This window comes from Sparus aurata, chromosome 23, assembly GCF_900880675.1.
Source record: "Sparus aurata chromosome 23, fSpaAur1.1, whole genome shotgun sequence".
In the NCBI taxonomy this organism is placed as follows: domain Eukaryota; kingdom Metazoa; phylum Chordata; class Actinopteri; order Spariformes; family Sparidae; genus Sparus; species Sparus aurata.
The window spans coordinates 6,151,090-6,171,150 of NC_044209.1; the positions used below are offsets into that span (position 1 = coordinate 6,151,090).

The window sequence follows — 20,061 nt, forward strand, 5'->3', positions numbered from 1 at the left end:
ATGCAGCACTTCATCTTTAATATGCGGGTAAATCACAGGTGTGGGACTCTGGACCTGTGTAGGATGTGTAAAATGATGATGTTTGCATGTTATAAATCTCAGTTCATGTCCTCTTGACTATTTGTGATTTTTGAATAGTGGATACCATGAATGACATCCCATAGTATTCTGTATCAGACTAGTCCCTACAATGCACTGAAATGTATTCTCATACCTGCAACTATTTTGCAGATGCTTTTGTCTAAAGCTACATAAAGATGGGGTACAGTCCGAGCTACAGTAGATCTGTGGAAGCCTTTGAGAATGCCATAACACTCAGTTCCTTGTTCCATCTGACTCGAGTGCAATGAGGCTTGCAGGTGCATGAATAATCGCACGACCCGGACTCCCAAAAAACATTGGGTTGTGTGTAAAACGTAATTATAAACAGCTGTCAGCTCCCTTAGCATCGGGCAAAGTGGGCCAACTCCAACTTTAGCCTTGTTTAGCCCTAGGTTAAGGGTAGCCCTGGGGTAATTTAAGCCCTTTTCACACACAGATTGTTTACCCCGGGTTAACCTAATCCCAGGGCTGTATGATTCATACTGCACGTCTACCTGCCCTGGATTAAGCACACAAACGAAGCCATGATGAACACCCTAGAATGTAATGAATGTAACCACTCTGTTCACCTTAGCCCCATTTCAGCAGATCAGAATTTAAGATATCGAGACAGGAGTAGGCCGGCCTTTTCACTCTTTTTTTGTTATAAAGACTAGGCCAATATTTACCTGCCACAAACATTACTAACACCACTGCTGCTTTGTCCCTGATCTAACACATCCAGACAGCTGAAAGCAAAGGCTGTTTCAATCCTCCCAATTCATCACGTCATCACAGAATTATGTTTTTACTGGTCATAATGGGAGATATTTGAAATTCTTATTACAAATAATTAATTCAAATTATGAATGGATTACAATATATGATAATTCATAATCAGTGGCTGTTGTAAACATGTATGGGCCTAAAAGTCAAAATGTCATGAGAGATATTGAATTGTATATACATATGAAGATGTGTGTAATTGTTGCAATAACCATCTTGAATTGTTATCCTCACTGGACATCCTCCAGTTGTGAATGATGAACATGAACCTGTCCACATTGAGACTGAAGTGAGACTACTAGTCAAACATCTCGCATGATCAAACACTCCGCCACAGTCGCGTGCTGCACGAGATCTCGTACCTTCCAGCCGAGCTCTTCTCGCCGCACCACCAACTTGTCACCAAAGATGGCGATTTGCTGAGTGCTCATGGATACACACATTTCTCGGCTAGTTGTTATCTTACCAGAAACGCCAACTTTAAAAACAAATTAACTGCTTCGGCGAGCAATCGTTTCTCCATTCGAAGCACATCTGACCCCGCGTCAGCCACCGCCACCATGCAGATCACGCTCAAAACACTGCAACAGCAGACTATTCAAATTGAGATAGACCCCGAACAAACGGTGAGTGGCTATTAGCTAACTTGCTAACTTAAGCTAACAGTACTAGCCGTGGGACGTATGTTTTAACTTTACCTGTGGACTTAACAGTTTTGCCTGATATTTTCAGTCATAGAACAATGGGTGTAGTTTCAGCCAAGGGTGCTCCCTAACCGCACCTGTTTGCCAGCCTACATGAAACGGATGCTAAACAACGCGAAACCTCACTAGCAAACGTTAGCCAGCTAGCTAGCTGAGCAGCCCGTCAACAAAGTCATCGCGACGCGACAGAAAACGAACTTCTCATCGTTTCTAGCGTGTGTCGTGATTGCTTTTGTTACTGCTGCTTCTCGGCAATACCTAGTATGATCTTTAATGTAATGCCGCAACTTCTGTGTTGAACACAAGCTGCCCAAGACGCTATGGAGGCTAATGCTAACACGTATGACACTGCCAATTACGATTAGCCTTATTGGTAACGCACTAAGAAGCTGGCTAAGTTTGTTAGCATGTATACATTTTCAACATGCAGCTAGCAAGGCCAGCGTGACGCGAACACAAGGCTGGGTTACTCAACTTATCTCAGACATGATACTCATGTTACTCACTGTATATACCTCTTAGATAATTGACTTTCACCTGTGTTAGAGTAAGCAATGTAATGCTGAATAAGGCTGAATCTGTAAGAGTAACTCTTCTTACCTTTGCCAGCTATGATGCTTCCCTGCCTGTAAATGACAGTGTCAACCTGTTAGTACTTGGTAGAAAATAGATGCCCTATGACTTGAAGGTCAGAATTCAAAGAGGTGATGAAAAGGCTTAAATAATAACTTGCAGAAATTGAAAATATCATTAGGAAGTGCTTACATGTGGCTGGTCGGTCTCTTTTGTTTTTTGTTGTAGGTGAAGGCCTTGAAAGAGAAGATAGAAGCAGAAAGAGGAAAAGACAACTTTCCAGTATCTGGGCAGAAGCTGATATATGCTGGGAAAATCCTGCAAGATGACACACCTATTAAGGAGTACAAAATTGATGAGAAGAATTTTGTTGTAGTAATGGTGTCCAAGGTGAGCTCTTTTTTTGTTATAATTGCAGATGACATGGGCTTGTTGCAGTGTTTTCTTGTTTTATTTTACCATACACTTTTCAGCTAATCTTTTTATCAGCAATAACAGAGGTTAATCTGAATGTTAAGGCGCTAAGTCTGACGGCACCTTCTTGTCCGAACTGTCAATAGTCTAAGCCCGCAGCTGCCGCCTCGCCCCCAGCCTCAGAAGCCCCCAAGCCCCCTGTACAGGACTCTGGCTCCACGTCAACAGCTGTCCCGGCTGCAACCCCAGCTTCAGCCTCAGCCCCAGCCCCAGCCCCGACCCCCGCAGCTGCCCCCGCTCCCTCCGAGGAGGCCAAAGAGGAGCCAAGTGCTGCAGCCACAGAACCACAACAGCCAGCCAGGTAGAGCCACATTCAAACCCCTGCTGACATAATGCAGAGAAGTCGGGGAGTGGGACTTGCTAAATGAATCCACAAGTGATGTTCATATGAAGTGCGGGGTTTGGTCTTGCCCTACGAGTTCTGTTAATTTTTTTCTACGTCCCTGTAAATTATTGAACACTTTTTTGAATTAGCCAAAATGCAAAATTAAAGTGTGTAGGCTATTATTCGATAAACATTTATTGCAAGCTGGTGCTTTTATGTTTGAGCAAAGATGGAGTTATGAAAGGAAACTGTGTGTGTTGTTTTTATATTTAAAGAAGAAGTGACTTTTGAATATTAACAGAACTGGAAAACTACATAGCAGGGCAGGTTACACAAATTATAATCAAGTATTTTTGAATAATTATTTGGTTAATTCAAATATGCCATAGCTGTTCACCAAAAGGTCTGCTTTATTAGAAACACAAGGAAGTCCTTTAAGGGCACTTTTCTGTACTTTCACAGTACAGTGTGTCCTTAAAGTTTGTTTAATGGAATTGGGAACTGTAGTCTAATATGTTTAATAAACATTTTCCTATATTTATTATATGATTTTGTAGCACTAAAGAGGTGTACAGGTGCGTGTGTAATGTAGAAGTTGGGGCTGAACGGATGTGCTGACTCCAACACTCAGATGTATTATAACAAAGAGTGGACGATGGGGAAAAAAACATTCATCTGTCGACCTATATGCTGTATATATGTTCAGATTCAAGTTGGTTATAACATCTCATATTTTCTTTAATGTCTGTGTGACTGATAACATGGGACCACTATTGATTTCTATTGATGATATGGTGAGTCTGGGATGGGCTCTTTTCTTGCCCTGTGTGTCACGTTTCTATAGGGGTTTTCTTTTTTGTGAATTAAAATTTTGTCATCAGCACTAGGCAGGGAACCTCAGCACTTTTCCAGTAATAACATTTGATTGCCCGGTCGTGCATGCAGCCCGCTAAACAGGTGCACCATGCTCTTTCACTAGTTGTGCTTTTCCAAGGCACAGCTAGTCTGTGTGGTCAGCCGAGTATCTTCATGACAGCACAAGTAATCTGTAGCATGTAATTGTATGGATTAGATACCTCATTTCTAAATGAATTTGTCAACACTGTCCAATGGTTTCCTTTTTCGCCTTGGAGCCACACAGAAGTTGTGCAGGTTGTCTGATTGTCCTCTCCACCTTTGTGTTTGCAGCTCCAGTGCCGCGGGTCAGGGCTTGGATGCCTCCTCAGCGCTTGGTAGGTAACGGATGGCTTCTTGCCAGACGCGCATCATATGCTGTACAATTGTTGCGAGGCTGTAATGGTCTCAATGTTGTAGTTTGGTTATTTACTCACTTTTAACCTAAGTTGTACAGTTGGAAGTGTGTTCAGTGGTTTCGTATTACAGCAGTGATGTTTCTTGGGTACATCAGAGGTTATACTTGCTGTGCCAGAAATGGTGACTGCTATGAGTCAGTGACTTTACAGGCTGCAGTGCAATACATACTGCTCCTATATTTAGGCTGTGACAAAAGTGAGACATCCCTTATTGTGGTGCCGCAGAGAGGTCTGGGGATTCCCGGTTGGTCCACACATAGATTCTGTACATACTCGTACAGAATGTTTAAGCGTAGGAGTCATGCTTTTATTCAAGCCCATATTTTAAGTCGCCATATTGCAGATGCCGTACTGTGTGTATGATTTAAGGGTTTAGATTCCGTTCTTTGTTATTTTTTGGTTTGTCTGATCTTTATATAGAAAGTCATCCCTTACTGATGATTTAATCCTTAGTTCTATTATTTAAACCCTGAAAGTGAAAATGTAGGGGGTGCTGGTCTGGGAATTGTTGGAGCGTGTTGCATGGTTGAAGGAATACTCCCCTAGTAATCCATTATAAGTATTAAGTTCCCTGTGTTCACTGTTTGTAGTATGCTCCCTCATAGAGGACCTCAGGTTTCGTCAGGACAGTCATAGTGGCTTACAGTCGTAAAAAATGAAGATGTTTAAGGAAACCACTGCTCCAACATGTACCACTTTTCTACAGCAAGCTGCAGTGGCTTCCATCTCGGGACACAAGTGCCAAAGAAATAATACAAGGTGTAAAAACACAATGAAGAGTTTCAACCATTGACACATAGAGATGTTCCGATACAATTTTTTCGTTCCCAATACCAGTTCCGATACCTGAGCTTAGGTTGTCGGCCGATACCGGGTACCTATCTGATTTACGTGTGTGTGAAACAAATAAAAATATCTTTTGATTTCTTTTAGCAGCTGTATATTCTACTAATCCTGTATGGATGTGATATGATTGCTATCATTGTTGTATAGCCTGGCTAAGGTTAAACCTTATACAGAGTAATTGCCGCCAACATTCATTTCTTATCTGTTTAAACAGTGAAATGTGTTACCTCACTGTCTCATGATGTTTGGGGAGAGCAGTTTCGTTGTGCTCTTTACGTGATGCGTCTTCAAATGCTTGAGAAGATTGCTGGGGTTGAATTCGGCAACACTCGTGCCACCCCTCCAGATTAGAGCCTTGCACATATCGCTGTTTCACTGATGGGGTTATCTAGATTATATATTACCAAATAGCTGACGTGTTGCTAGCTCCATCTGACTCACATGAAATCAACTTCTTCTTCGCCTCTCTACAAACAGTAGTTGCCAGAGACAACACAGCGCAACTTCCTGTGTTGGCTTGTAGAGCGGCAAAGAAAAAATTATATCTAGTGGGTTATTTTGCGTAGTGCTAACTGGGAAGTAGCAGGTTCCTGTTTCTATTTTATGTGGTATCGGATCGGTGCAGAGACTCACATACTTACCGATACCTGCATTTTTCGGCAGTATCGGCGGCATTTCTGACACTGATCGTGGAATTGGTAAAACTCTGTAGACACATACAAGTATTTGACGGTCAAATGATCAACTAATGCTAAATTTGAAACAGTTTTTTGAAGAAATCTTTCTTACAAGAGGAATAATTAGGAAAACAATGTGTTGTTGATTTTTGTATTCCTGTTGCTCTTCATGCATGAAGGTGTAAATTTGCAAACACACAACATACAGTAGTCACATTGTCATCTCCGTGCTTGTATTGTGTTTCAGTGACTGGAGCCGAATATGAGGCCATGCTGACAGAGATCATGTCTATGGGCTACGAAAGGGAGAGAGTGGTGGCTGCACTACGGGCCAGTTTCAACAACCCCCACAGAGCTGTGGAGTACCTGCTCACTGTGAGTCACACATACGCAAAATAATCTGATTGGTACCACCTGAAAAGCACCTGTACCTAAACATAAAGTGAGGTCAAGTACTCATTTTCTACCTAAAATATGTATGCAGTTCAGCATCAGATGACTTCTTTCCCTTCCTGGCCTTTTTTAGATATGCTACATGAAATATAAAAAAACCACTGTACTTACTGACCAACATGCCAGTCTGTTGTGGAAAGAAACACTATTTCTGGGTAGGAAAGTATGTAAGACTTGACATAGCCTACGCTCTACCCACTCCAGCACAGTTCCACTCACATCTCACAGAGGACCCGCTACCACTACTCAGCTTTGTGTGTGTGTGCTGCTTTTACATTCATTGGAGAAGTCACATTTTGGGAATAGGATAGCTAACTAGGTTGGGGAAAAAAAAGCTAATGAACTTGATGTCAATCATTTGAGCAACTCTGCTTCCTGATATAGTTTCAGTGTTATCAATCTTTGGCACATTCTTAGGCTTTCTTCTGCACACTGTGAGCGAAATTCATACCATGCACTCCACCCTCTGTGGTATAAATGGGGTTTATAAATCAAAACGTGCCTAAAGCACAAAGCGAACATGAGAACATGAACTGCTGTTACATTAGCCCTCTTAAGTTTTGGCAAAGTGCATCAAATAAACTATGACACACTGTGTTATTTTGAGATTACTGAAGACTTCACAAGGCAGTTGTCCACTATGATGGACAGTCTTGCAGAGCCAGACTTAATTAAATGTGAAAGTGTTTTCCAAGTGAATATTTTAAGTAGTAATTAACAGCAAATAGCTATCAAATGATCAGTTGGCAAACTTTAATGGCCCTTTATACTGTTTTGATCTCTGCACGTACTTTGGCAGCAGAACGAGTGTGTGTTTTTGTATGTGACTGACAGTGGTATTGTTGTGTTTCCAGGGTATTCCTAGCAGCCCAGTCCAGGAGAGTAATCCTCCAGCACAGGCCCCCGCATCTGGACCCACAGAGGCCCCGGCATCTCTAGCAGAGGGTGAGGCATGCAGCCCATTTTGGTCCAAAAATACATGCAGCCATCATTTGTGCCACTCTGCTGCATAAGAAACAATGAAAAACGCCTAGTGAGGTATAATGGTGGATTTGAAACCTGCCTTTAAATCTTTTAGCTGTAATGTGTGAATTGAAAAAAATCCCAAATGTGTAGAACTAGTAGCCTCAAGTGGTATCCATTCATGAAAAAGAACACTGGAAGGTGATTCATACAACTTTTGTCAAAAATCTGATCATTTCAAGCTTAATTTCAGAGACTATTCCCCATGAGGCACATTCTCAGATAGCTACAATAAATAAATGTCATACTTGAGGCTCACTGGCAGGCAATGACTCATTGTATGAGTCATTATTCACTGAATGTTTTTCTACTGTGGCGATGTCTCAGTTGTTGTTCGACTTGTTAGTTGCCACCACCTTTGTTGAAATTTCATCATCCAGTGAAGACTTGTTGTGAACTTTCTCTGTGTGGATAAAGGCATTGTGTTTGTAAGGACTACAGCTGCAAAGATTAGATGATCACGTTAATGAGTATCAGTGCATTTCTAGCAAAAATGCGAAACATTTAATGTTTCCAGCATTTAAAATGGTAGAATGTGCTACTCTAGTTCATTTGCTGTTATGAATGAAATATTTGGAGGCTGTGGACTGTTGGTCGGACCAAACAAGACATTTGTGGGACCGTGCACGGAGCGCTGCTGAAACCACAGAGCAGGCTACGATGAACTGAAAACACACATTAAGCTCAGTCTTGTCATGGATCTTCACAGTGCAAGGGGGGAAAAAAAAGTATTTTTGCATGGCAAGGTATTGATGACAGGATGCATTTTCCCCCATATGACTGATTGTTTGCCAATGTTGTACATCACTAGGAGAGAACCCACTTGCATTCCTGCGGACCCAGCCCCAGTTTCTGCACATGAGACAGGCGATCCAGCAGAACCCGGCTATGCTGCCAGCTCTCCTCCAGCAACTAGGCCGGGAGAATCCTCAACTTCTACAGGTAACACACTCTATATACTCACACAGAGAACTCTATACATGCACACATGAAATTAACGTTAAGTGTTTAGTGTTCATTAATAACCCTGCTTCTCATTTCTATGGAATGTTGTTTGCCACAAGGCACACCCAGCTGCATTTAGAAGAAGTTTTGTTTATTCATTTGATGGATCGCAGCATCGTTACAAGTTTCAGATAATAACCACTCCCACTTCCTTCACATCTGTTCCTCTTCTCCAGCAAATCAGTCAGCACCAGGAGCTGTTCATCCAGATGTTGAACGAGCCGGTGGGAGAGGGGGGAGATCCTCCGGAAGTCGGAGAGTTGGGGGCAGCAGGGGAGGAGGGCGCACCTGTCAACTATATCCAGGTTACACCTCAGGAGAAGGAAGCCATTGAAAGGGTGAGTGATGACTTAAATGCTGCATGTGTTTTTTTCTGTTGTTAAATTAGAAATGAGGAATGTTTCTTTAAGCCTTACTTTCTGTCTCATGCTTTTTTTTCCCCTCCCTCTTCATCCCTCCCAACAGTTAAAAGCATTGGGTTTCCCTGAGGCTCTGGTGATCCAGGCCTACTTTGCCTGCGAGAAAAACGAGAACCTGGCAGCCAACTTTCTCCTCAACCAGCTACTGGAAGATGACTGAACAGCGGGAGATCACTGCCTTCGTGTCCCCCCCCCCCCCTCCTACCCCTCCTCTCTTCAGCTCAGCATAAAAGACTGCACCCCCCAAATTTACTGTACAGCTACCAACCTCAGCTCGACCCGACAGGAGGGGAGGAGAGGGGAGAGCCAGCAGGGGGGTGCGGGGCGGGGATGGGACGGGATGGGGAGACGGGGTGGGTTAGGTTACGGTGGGGTTGCACGCTTAAAAAGTACACAAAGTGGAGGTTGTGTGCAGGAAGGTCAGACTTGGATTATCGGAGGTCGGGGTGAAAAACGTGTGAAAGAAATGACAAAACCCATGTGAATTCCAATGGAATGTATGGGGTTTGTCTAGGGGAGATCTTTAATTTGATTTTAGACGCGCTTTGTGAACATTAGGGAGGGGGGGGGGAGGCGGGCGGTGGGCGGAAGGGTTTACGATAAGAGTGAGTGCTTGTGTGTGAGTACATGTCTGTGTGCCTGTGCAGATGGATGCAATACAGTTAAGCTGAAAAAGTAATCAATTTGCATTCTCCAAGTTTGTTAATGCTGTAGCGGGATTGTATGGAAACACATTCTCCTCACTGCACTTCAACAACATTATCAGTGTGTGTAACTGCTTGTATGTACCTGTGTAAGGCTCATGTACGTACATCCAGGAGCGGAATTGGCAGAGGTAGACTGGACCGTGCTGCCCTTTGTATGTGTCTGTTTTGGGGGGGGGGAAAAATGGGAACTAAACTGACAAATAAGTATCTGGTTATTCTGTTTATTTTGTACCATCCTTCATCTGTCCTCCCATGGTGGCTCTACAGATTGCAGCCAATCACAATCCCTGCAAATGCTGTGCCTGCCTGTAAAAGTTACTCAAATGTGGATTCTTTTTGTCTATGCTTATAGCTTTTGGTGCTAATGAACACTACCCATAAAAATCCTTGGCAACTTAAAAAACACTTCTACTATTCTACTGATCTGCTATCACAGTTTAAAACACACCAATAGAGGGCGAAACTGGAGTAGTTGAAATCGTTTCACCGTCTTATTCAGTTAAGATTCTTATCAGATTTTAATTGCTAGTAGATGCAGCTGTAACAAACAGAGGGAGACTTTTATTAAGACTGCCCACATTCCTGACTGCATGGTTCTTGGAGGGAGACACAGTATACAGGTTAAATGCATAACCAAATTAATAAAAATTCCCCTGGCCTCATGTTCAGCATATTTGCACACGAGGTCGGAACCTCCTACATGGGCTTTTCAGTGTCGGGTGTGATTGAGTCATCAGTTTTCTTCAGGTCATTCTCGACAGGTCCTGTCAGATACATCAAATAAAACTTTCTAGTTATATGATCACTATACTACATTGCACTTACATATCAAGGGTGTCTAGAAAAAGCATTATTTGCCCTGTAACTTTGCTTTCAGACATTTAAAAAGAACTAGAAACCAGATCCATCCACAGTTTCTCTGAACTATGCTATACTTTCATCTTCCGTGCCTGTGGAAAATGATAGTTGGGAAATTGATTTGATTGAATCTTACTTCTTATGAATCGTAAATGAAATGAGAATTAAAGTAAAATTCTGACTGTTCCATCACTGCCCATTAGGCTCAGCTTACTGTGAGAAGTTTGTCCCCACCACTGTCTGTAAGTTTCAAAACACACACCTTTCTAACACTTCTGTATTGTGTCTTTAATTAGAATAAAGACAACAAATAAGGGGGGGGACTTGGGTAGTTAAAGCTGCATTATGAAAACTGAGGTTTCACTACACACTAAACGGCTCATGAGAAGAAATAGTTACGTGACGAGCAGATGTAATCTACCATCACCGTCACACTGCATGTGCAGAAGGCCTGATGGTCCGCCACGGTTGACTGTATTGTAACGTTTATCGTGACTAATTGCTGCCCGGGGTCGTGGCGTGCGAGGCGAGGGTGTGTGGCGACTGTTTTGCTTTGACTGCAAAGGTTCTCGGCATCATGGGAGTCCAACGAAACGAACATCGACTGTCAAAACAAAATGTCTCTGGTCTCATTCTGTGTGTGTGAAGGCGGTTCTCACTGACGAAATGTCCTACAGCATCAACATGACTTCAGACTGTGCTGTGCTATATTAAATATCAGCAGTCTTTCAGGCTTTTGACTCTTTGTGCCTCATTAGCGCATCACCCCGAATCACTCGTTCAAAAGGTATGAACCGAGTACTCACCTGGTCAGCAGCAGCCCTCTGTGGCTCAGTCCTGCCTGCAGCATGTGAGAGATATTAAGCAGGGAGCACCTTTACACCTGCCAGAGGTTCCAGTTAACCTTATCTGCACGCCTCCACTATTGGAGGGAAACCCATATTAACAACTCTTTACATGATAATTCTGCACATAAAGGCTAACAACCATCAATGAATGGATCAGATGGAGTCATCTATACAATGAAATCAGAAACCAAAATATGAAAAAACACCCAAATAGTACACTTAGTGAGAAATCTGTGGTTGAACTTCAGCGCTACCATGAAACTGCCTACAGTTGGCTGTGTGCTCAGCTTTGCAGCCTTAAAGTTGCCACATGTTGTTTAGAACAGTTATTTATGCCATCCTCATTATTTCCTATAGTCAGGGCCACATTTTTCAAACTAGAGAGGGCCATGTTTTGATGAAATTGCAGCGTGAATGCTGGCTGTCGAAAATCTGTCGCTAAACTACATCGCTGGCCCTAAAAGTTAAAAAAAATACCAGTCATGTATAAACGTTGTGGAACATTTGCTAATATACGCTTTGCATTCACTACTTACCATTACCAAAATTAGTTTGGGGTGAGGTTGAAGGATGTAAAGGATGTAAAATAAATCATAAATATCTCCAGCCAGTTTCTGCTGTTAGATTACCAGTTTAAAGTCTTAAAGTTTTTTCAGATCCAGCAGATATCAAGTGCATTGACTTGGAGTCATGTTTCGGGCCACCCGTTGAATATGTGTCCATTAGTCACCTTCCTTTCAGCTCTCTTTGTGGCTAGCCAATCCTGAGGTAAACCACCTAATTGCTAATGGTGTTCTTCTACCGTTTGGAGGTGGACAGGTAGTGTACAGTGGTTATTTATATAGTTGAATACAGCTGCCTGCTGTAACTTGCGACACTGCAGATGAGAGCAGGGGGACGAAACCGAAACAGTAAAGTTCTTGGCCTGAAAGCCAAAACAATCAGCTAAAAGACACCAAAAGGCTCCGTATCGCCGAGGGGAACTGCAGACTGAAATAGATGGTTATTCTCAGGAGGTTCGGCACAAGGAGCATTAAACAACGTCAGCTGATCCGTTTTTGATGTAACAAACAATAATGCAGCTTTAAATGTTTTATTGATCAGGGATTTATGTGCAGTTATTTTTGATTTTACTGTTAAAAATGTGCTCTTTTAGTTCTGAGTGACAATTTGCATTTAGCCACTTCTTTTTTCTCAATAGAATAAAAAGCGACATTGTGTAGAAATTGGCATTTTGTGCGATTCGGCGCATTGTAACACTTTGTCAGACACCTAGGTGCCAACTCCAAACGAAAACGAATTACGTCATAACAATGTTGTGTGTGATCCTGCCCTCTCCCTGACGTTACATAGCACAGAAGCAAGTGATGGGGAGTGGCCATTGACCCCACTACAACTATCTGTTTTATCGAAATGATTTTAAAGCGGTTATTTTAAGGTTAAAAAAAAAAGTTACATGATGTTTCTTCAAATGACTTCATAATAATACATTGGAAAACTGACTTGTTTGACAGCTGCAAAAGACTGAGGGACGTCTCCAAGTGTACTGCAACAAAGACACAGCGTAATATTGGAGACAGTGCAGACGTGTTGAGAACTACGTCACTGAGCTGTACATAAAGCGGCTAAAAGATGCTACAACTCTCTAGCTCTCTAACAGTTATCAATATTAACAGCCTAATGATGTTAAATATAGTGATTTATCAGTCACAGCACCCATTTTTTGCATTTTAAATTCAGGACTTTTACTTGCACTTGTATTTTCCCTCTGCGTAATTGGTACTTTGAGTACTTTCCTCAGTAAAGGATCTGAGTGCTTGTAACACTGCGGCCCCTGGACAATGGGCATGTTTGCGAGAGAGACACCACTGAAATGACACAATAATGACAGACAGATAGACGGGGTACAGTCAAGAACATCCTTTTATTCAATCAAGTAAAGGGGTTGCTCTTTTCAAACTGTTTTTTATTATTATTATGGAAAAGAAACTGTAATTAACACATGCATTTCACCATGGGCTCTGGGGGTGTGTGTCTGAGGATATGGGACGCTGCTCTGAGGGAGGAAGAGGAGGAGGAGGAGGAGGAGGAGGGGGAGCACTCGCAGCGGGAGGCTTGTCGCAGGCCGGAGGCGAGGGGTTAGGCCGGCCAGGGGGGCTCAGTCTACAAATCACTAACCACGGCCCAGCATCCTACGAAACGTGTTAAAAACAAACAAAAGGAAAGTAATGGGCGGACGGTTCGGCCACAGGGTCCGACTGGGCTCTTCGAACGGTGCGGGAGCAGAAACTGGTGACTCCCACCCACACACACACACACACACACACGCACACACACATACAAACACTGCTCCCTGCATCCTGTTCGTCTCTGATATGGCTTCTCAACTGTGGCGCTTTCACTTGTCAAGGCTTGATTGATAATACTGCTGCTGGCTTCATTTGTTTGATGAAGAAAAAAAAAAAAAAAGAATTAAAAAAAGTTGCATATATATTGTAAATAATGTATTTTTATTATTTTTTTTTGCAGGACATAAAATCTGTAATCACTTGATTTTGCTGGTGGAATTTTTCAAAGGTGCTTTTCTAACAAGTCACCAAAGTCTTTTTATTTTTTTTTTTATTTTGGAACCATATCACTTTGGTCAACGTGTCTATCGAACACTGCGGTTTCAAATGGTGGCGAGTCGATACGACATTGTGGAGCAGTGTGTAACATCTCCTATGATTGTGCTAAATCTGAGCCTTTCAGTCACCGTGCCGTGGAACCAGTCCGCTTATAAGGTGCTTCGAGTCATTTTCAGTTTTTTATTTTTTTCCGTTTTTATCATTTTTTTTTTTTAAATAGCTGGTCTCATTCAACCACTGAAAAAAAAAGGTGCATAATTGAAGGTCTCAACTCAGCAGCATCCACCTGCTGCCTAAGACGCGTAGTAACAATGACAAAAAAAAAAAAAAAAAAGAGAGAGAATCAAAAAAGCAAATCCAAATTCAATTATAAAAAAAAATAAATAGATAGAAACAAGGATTACAAACAAACCTGCCTACAACTAGCAGTCCTACTGGTCATGTCCCTCTTGCCCTCGCCCGGGACAACAAAAAAGCTCCCGCGAGTGCTCATCCACCTCCGCCCGGGGGGGGGGGTTGATTTGACTCCTCGCTTCTCCCCGTGACCCGGCCCCTGTCCTCAGCACAGCCCAGAGCCCCGTGGTGTAACTTGTTCACTTACATTAGCTGTTGAATGGAGAAGCTGAAGAAGATGGGTATGGTAATACAATGTGAAGCGTACAGACAAGAATAACATGTGAGCTAACTGCATTCTGCTCAGACAAAAAAAATCTTTGCGTATTCTTTTTTTTTTTTCGTTTTTGTTTTTTTTTCTTTTTGAAACCCCGCCGTTCAGAGAAAAGGGTGAAAGGAGAGAAGGGTGGGAGGGGAGGGGAGGAGGAGGAGGAGGAGGGGGGGAGGAGAAGGAGAAGGAGAAGGAGGAGAAGGAGAAGGAAGGAGAGGGTTACGCGGCTACAGACTACTCCAGTGTCCAAAGATAGACAGAAGACAAGATACAGAGGAAGAGAAGCAAGACAGAAAATATCCTTTTTTTTTTTTTTTTTTGGCTTTTTTTTATGCTTTTCTTAATTATTCAACAATAAAAAGAGGAACTAAATCACACCAATTTCCTTTAGTACTATGTATACTGCTTTAAAAAGCTCGAAGAAGAGGAAGAGAAAGATATAGAAGTACGAAGGAGGGGACGTTTTTTTTCTTTTTGAGATGGGCACTCAGGATTACAAGATGGAATCTGTGAACAAAAGGCACTTTTTAGGGACAACCTTTAAGATGCTCTGAGTCTATAACACTACATCACCAAACAAATATTTATAATCATTTACAGTGGGAGATGGGTGGGGTGGGGTGGGGGGGGGATTCGGAAGGGGGATGGGGAAGGGGGTGGGGTTCACTTGAATTGATGACAGCGGACCAGCTGAGCAGGCAGAGGTCACTACTTCCCTCTCGCTGAACCAACTCGACATTCACGCCCCGAATCAGGATCACCACTCGCGGTCGTGTTTTTGCTTTCTTTGAAAAGGGAATCCGTACTTGTGCATCTCCCAGAATCGGGGAAGATCTTGTCTTTGTCCCACATTAGGATCACTTGTGTTGGACACAGTCTGGAAAAAAAGCGTTTTTCGGAGATGTTTTTTTTTGTTTTTTTTATTCCTACGACTGTTCCTCTGCTATGGCGGAAAGGTTGGGGGGGAAAAATGCCTTTTGTCACGACAACCTTTTTCATACAATGAACCCCTCCCCCCTCGGTAAATACAAAAAAAAAAAAAAAAGAGAAATAGAATAATGCATGTTTTCCTAAAATTTGCTTTTATGATAACACTTAATTTTGTTTATTATTATTTATGTATAATAGAGATTGAATGTACTTTATTCTTTTACGAAAGCACCAGTTTTCATAGTGATATATATTTTATGAGTTGCAAAATTGTTCCTTCAGCCCTCCCACATTCTGAAAACAAATGGTTAGAAATGAAGATTTTTCTTCTTTAAAAAAAGCGATAAAAGGAAAAAAATAAAAAATAAAACACAAAAAGGAAATTAAAAACAATTTCCCCAAACTTACTTACAAAGACTGGGATTTTTTTTTTTTCATAATCGTCGCCCTCGTATTTAGAGTCCCAGAGCATGTGGACTTGAAAAAACAACCAAAAAAAAAAAAAAACTTAAGAGGGTTCTCCCTCTTTTCTCGTGACACCCTCAAACAATCGCTAACAAACAAACACAATTCCTCTACCAAGGCATTGCACATGGCTCAATCAACATACATCATTTAGTTTCAAGAACAATACTTCCCATCAAAAACAAGAAAGAAAACAACAAAACCTAATCTGTTCTTTTGTTTGTTTTTTTTTTTTTTACCCTCAACTACATCATCATCACTGTCTATGTGTCTATTGTTGTTTGCCGTGGATTTTGTCGGTTCCGTCGGTTTAAACGCGAGAGTGGGTTTAGAGACTGGTACTTTAGCTCTAATCAGCGGTTTTTGAGATGCATCCTATGACTGTGCGATGTACGCCATGCTTCAAAAAATAACTAGACTGCCACAGAGCTTATCTTGCAAATAAAAAAATGTATATATCTATAAATATATATGTGTATTATATATAAAGATGCTTGCGATTATCTAGTGAGCTGTCACCGTTTTTTTTTTTTTTCCCCTCTCCTGACATAAATTTTTCACCATTCACTATAGCTTATATGTGAGAAAAAGAACCTGAATTCATGTTTGACAAATTGCATAATGGGAATACAGAGGCACTTCCATAGATTAGAAAAGAAATCACCTTAGCCATCGTCTTAACGTCTTACTCAGCAGAGCTAGTTTCTCTCTACGAAGCTGATGAGATGGTCGCCAGTCGGTTGGCCAACTATGTTGTGTTTCCCTGCAGTGAAGAACGTGGCCAGGCAGTCCAGTTATTTTGTGAGGTTGGATGGGTGGTGTGAATTTTTTTGAACAGGAAATAACTGAATCGGAATCAGAATATGTGTGGGCTAAAGATAGAAAATGATTAAAAGCATAAAGGCCTCCTCAGATTGTCTATTTTTTTTAAGACTTCCCTTTGAATTCAGTCGGGCACAGGGGGGGGGACGTGTGTGCATAATAGTGAGTGGTCTTCATAAGCCTGTGTGTTTAAGAAGTGGCAATCTGTGCTCTACGAGTGTGTTTCCGTCCCAGTGACACATCCACTGATTTGAAACGTTGAGTGGCGGTCGACGCGGTAAGATCTTACCGAAAAAAGAGACTCTCAAGGTTGGCTGGCGTGATTGTTTTAGTGCATTTTTGATCGTTAAGGGCTCATCGATTCGCAATAGCAAGAGGGGAGTGCTGGTGTGTGTGTACGTTTGTGTGTGTTGGGGGAGATAACCATAGAAACCTTTACCGTGTCGTGTGCGCCAAAACAAAACTGGGCACATGGGTGATCCTCCTACTGCCGGCCTTAGAGGCCCTCGTTCCCTCTCCGAAACAAGCCAGATATGTCACATATTCATTTTGCTCCACAGTGTGGCTCGCTCTGCTCTTGGAGCAGCGGCCCGTCTGGGAGTGTAAACAACAGGGTAAACTTTAGGGAGACAGAAAGAAGAGCTACTCTCTCTTTTACTCTGGGTCCCATCTTCAGCAACCTTCCCTCCTCGTGTATCACCGCCAGCTACCAGCTGCACCCGGGTCAAATCAGACATGCGGTTAGCTTTTTTGTTGACCTGAATGGTTCAGCAGGCAAGTTCCCCAAGAAAATTGGCTTCCTGTGATTGTCAAAACCCTGCATTGTGTGGTCTTAAAGCACAGTGTGTGGCGAGCAAACCATGTCCAGGTTTGATATATTGGGAAATATGCTCATTCGCTTTCTAGCCGAGAGTTAGGAAAAAACGAACGATGCCACTCTCATGTCTGTACGGTAAACAGGAAGCTGCAGCTAGCAGACGATTAGCTTAGCTTAGCAGAAAGAGAGAAAACTGAATAAGACCTAGTCTCCGTGATGTCATCCGTATGTTTAATGCCTGGCTGATCCAAAAACAGGCGAAGAGAAGGAGCGCGGATGGAGCTGGGGCGGGCCGAATGAAGCCTTGTTGCTGACAGCTAGCTAGACAGCTAACAAGGAGCTGTAATTTTGAATAACTTTAGGGCCAAAATACAATATAAATGAGCAATGTTATATAAAAAATGTCCCCACGCAGTTTTCATGAATAGGGATATGTTAAATTAAGGCAACATTTTTTTATTGTTTATTTCTGCTGTCTTATGGGCATTTGTATTTTTGTAGTTGCCCGGTATTGTAGTTTTTAGCGCTTAGTTTTAATTCCTCAGCTCCAGAGGTTGCCATTTGAGGAGACAGCTTGGGAACGCCCATTAAGCTAACAAGCTAAGCACTGGTTTGCGACTTGTGTCACCTTGAAACAGACCATTTCCTCCCCGTTTCCCGCCTTTATGCTAAGCTAGGCTAACCGGCTGCTCGTGGTAGCTTCACATTTAACGTGCAAAACATGAGAGTTGTCCCCGTCTTCTCGTGTGGCGCTCAGTAAGAGAGCAAACAAGCGTATTCCGCAAAATGTCAAACTCTTCCTTTTCCCGTTTTGGCATGTACTGTTTGATCCAGGTCAGCGAACCACCCTGTCTACGCCGCTTTACCTTCCCGCCTTCCTACCGTGTTTTTCTCCATAAGGTGCTGTCATTCAAATACAAAACAATTATAAAATAGTACAAATCCAAAAGGAATAAATTCAGATAAGCGAACACACAAGAGATAACAAAATCATTCATCTACATTACAAGAGGGCAAAGGGGGGAACCAATAGCTGCTGTCTACAGTCGTGAAAACTGTCAGTAATGATGCACTCACACCGGGATTATCAGTGAGTGTGTGTGTGTGTGTGTGTGCGTGAGGCCTGGATATCTAATCGAATAGGTTCACTGGGCTTACTGTGTGCATGTAAAATGAAAATACAGTAACACAACACCACCACCTATGAATACTACAATCTAAAAGGTCTGACTGGGCGACTTTGTGTGTGTGTGTGTGTGTGTGTGTGAGAGAGTATGTGTGCGTGAGAGAGTATGTGTGTGTCCTTTTTCTCCGTTGTACATACGTGCTGTGGTAATGGCACAGATTGTGTGTGTTGTGCGGGGAGATGTGAGAATGAGCGGAGGCTGATGATCTGTCGAAACTGAACGATGGGGGTCAAGGACACGTGAAGGCTTCTTGTACCTTGGTTTGTTTTCCTCTTTAAAACTCTTTAATAGGCAAGTCTGGTTTACCTCCCATGCCTTGCAGGTAAATAGTGCACATCGTTAAGATTAGTGTTAATTGATTCAGCTTCTAGTGCAACCCTCAATCAAGATATGTTTTGGCATGGTCTCTCTCTAGTTAGTAGTAGGGTACAGAGGGACTCAATGGTCATTCAGAGAGAGAGAAACATTGGTCAATTTGAACGTGTTTTGGGCGATGGCAAGACACCACAGGAGCGTGGACTGCAGCTTTCATTGGAAATCAAATAGTGTCTTTGCTTTGATCACGCTGTGGATTCGTTGTGGGCGAAGCGTCGCAGCTCAAATGTTAAATCTGTGTTTGTGGAAACCTGATTTTGTTGGACAAGTTGATTTTCTTTAGCCATTCATTACACAATGCGTTCCTCACGAAGTAGCAGAAGTCGACCGCCTTTTTCATCCTTAGGTTCCTCTTGTGTTGCTGTCGTGTTGTGCTGGTTCTGTAGGTGTTCAGGAGAGATGCCTGCTCGCTGCCGTTTTGTCCCCTTAACCCCTTCTTTATCCTGGCATCCACTCGTCCATCCATTCATCTTCCCATCTATCCATCTTTGCTTGAAACGGGTCCTCCCTCTGACTGGGTAAATGAGTCCAGAGTTCCTCTAAAAAGCGTAATGCTGCTGTAATTTCCTGCGTTGCTCGGTTATATTTTGGATCAGGTGAGACGTACTGTCAGGGCCGGTCGGTGGGTTGGTAGGAGGACAGTTTCTATCCTGCGGGTTGTTTCTCTGTTTTTCTATTTCCGATTGTAAAGAAAGAATTCTAGTTGCTGGTTTGCGCACAGATCTTGTCAGAGGAACCAAGACTGCAAAAGACAAAAGGAGAAGAAGGGGTGGAGAATGAGATCACGTTAGTGTCAAGACTAGTCAAATGTGTGTACATGTGCACAAACAAGAAGTGGCAAAAAAAGGCTTAGGGGCACCATACATGGCACTGTTGAATGTTAAATGCATCTTCTTTTATTTTTAATTGAAAAATGAAAACATTTCTTGGAGCAGGAAACCCCAACCACTTGCCAAAACTGGGTGAAACGCTGCATCTTAATATAGCTGAAAAGACGGCAATTTGGAGACTCTGGTGACTGGCAGTTTTAGGCTTAATTGGACATGAAACTCCCGGATTAAATCATCAGTACCAAAGACCTG

At 42.4% G+C, this 20,061-nt stretch overlaps 2 protein-coding genes across 23 annotated transcripts in view; one reads left to right on the forward strand and one right to left on the reverse strand.

Moving 5' to 3' along the window:
* The first annotated feature begins 1,220 nt into the window (after nucleotides 1-1,220).
* rad23aa (RAD23 homolog A, nucleotide excision repair protein a) lies at nucleotides 1,221-10,431 on the forward strand. Its single transcript, XM_030408556.1, has 9 exons — nucleotides 1,221-1,493; nucleotides 2,373-2,534; nucleotides 2,705-2,919; nucleotides 4,132-4,175; nucleotides 6,027-6,154; nucleotides 7,087-7,177; nucleotides 8,067-8,197; nucleotides 8,437-8,598; nucleotides 8,726-10,431. The coding sequence occupies exons 1-9, from the start codon at nucleotides 1,428-1,430 to the stop codon at nucleotides 8,837-8,839; spliced, it is 1,113 nt and encodes a 370-aa protein (XP_030264416.1). The 5' UTR covers nucleotides 1,221-1,427; the 3' UTR covers nucleotides 8,840-10,431.
* Nucleotides 10,432-12,997: 2,566 nt separating this feature from the next.
* The window catches only part of nfixb (nuclear factor I/Xb), a 163,119-nt gene continuing 156,055 nt past the window's right edge, over nucleotides 12,998-20,061 (reverse strand). For all 22 annotated transcript variants that reach the window (XM_030408094.1, XM_030408102.1, XM_030408098.1 and 19 more), the window contains one exon: nucleotides 12,998-19,721. In XM_030408094.1, the coding sequence (XP_030263954.1) occupies nucleotides 19,707-19,721 (15 nt within the window). In that variant the 3' untranslated portion in view covers nucleotides 12,998-19,706. The remainder of the gene's footprint in view (nucleotides 19,722-20,061) is intronic.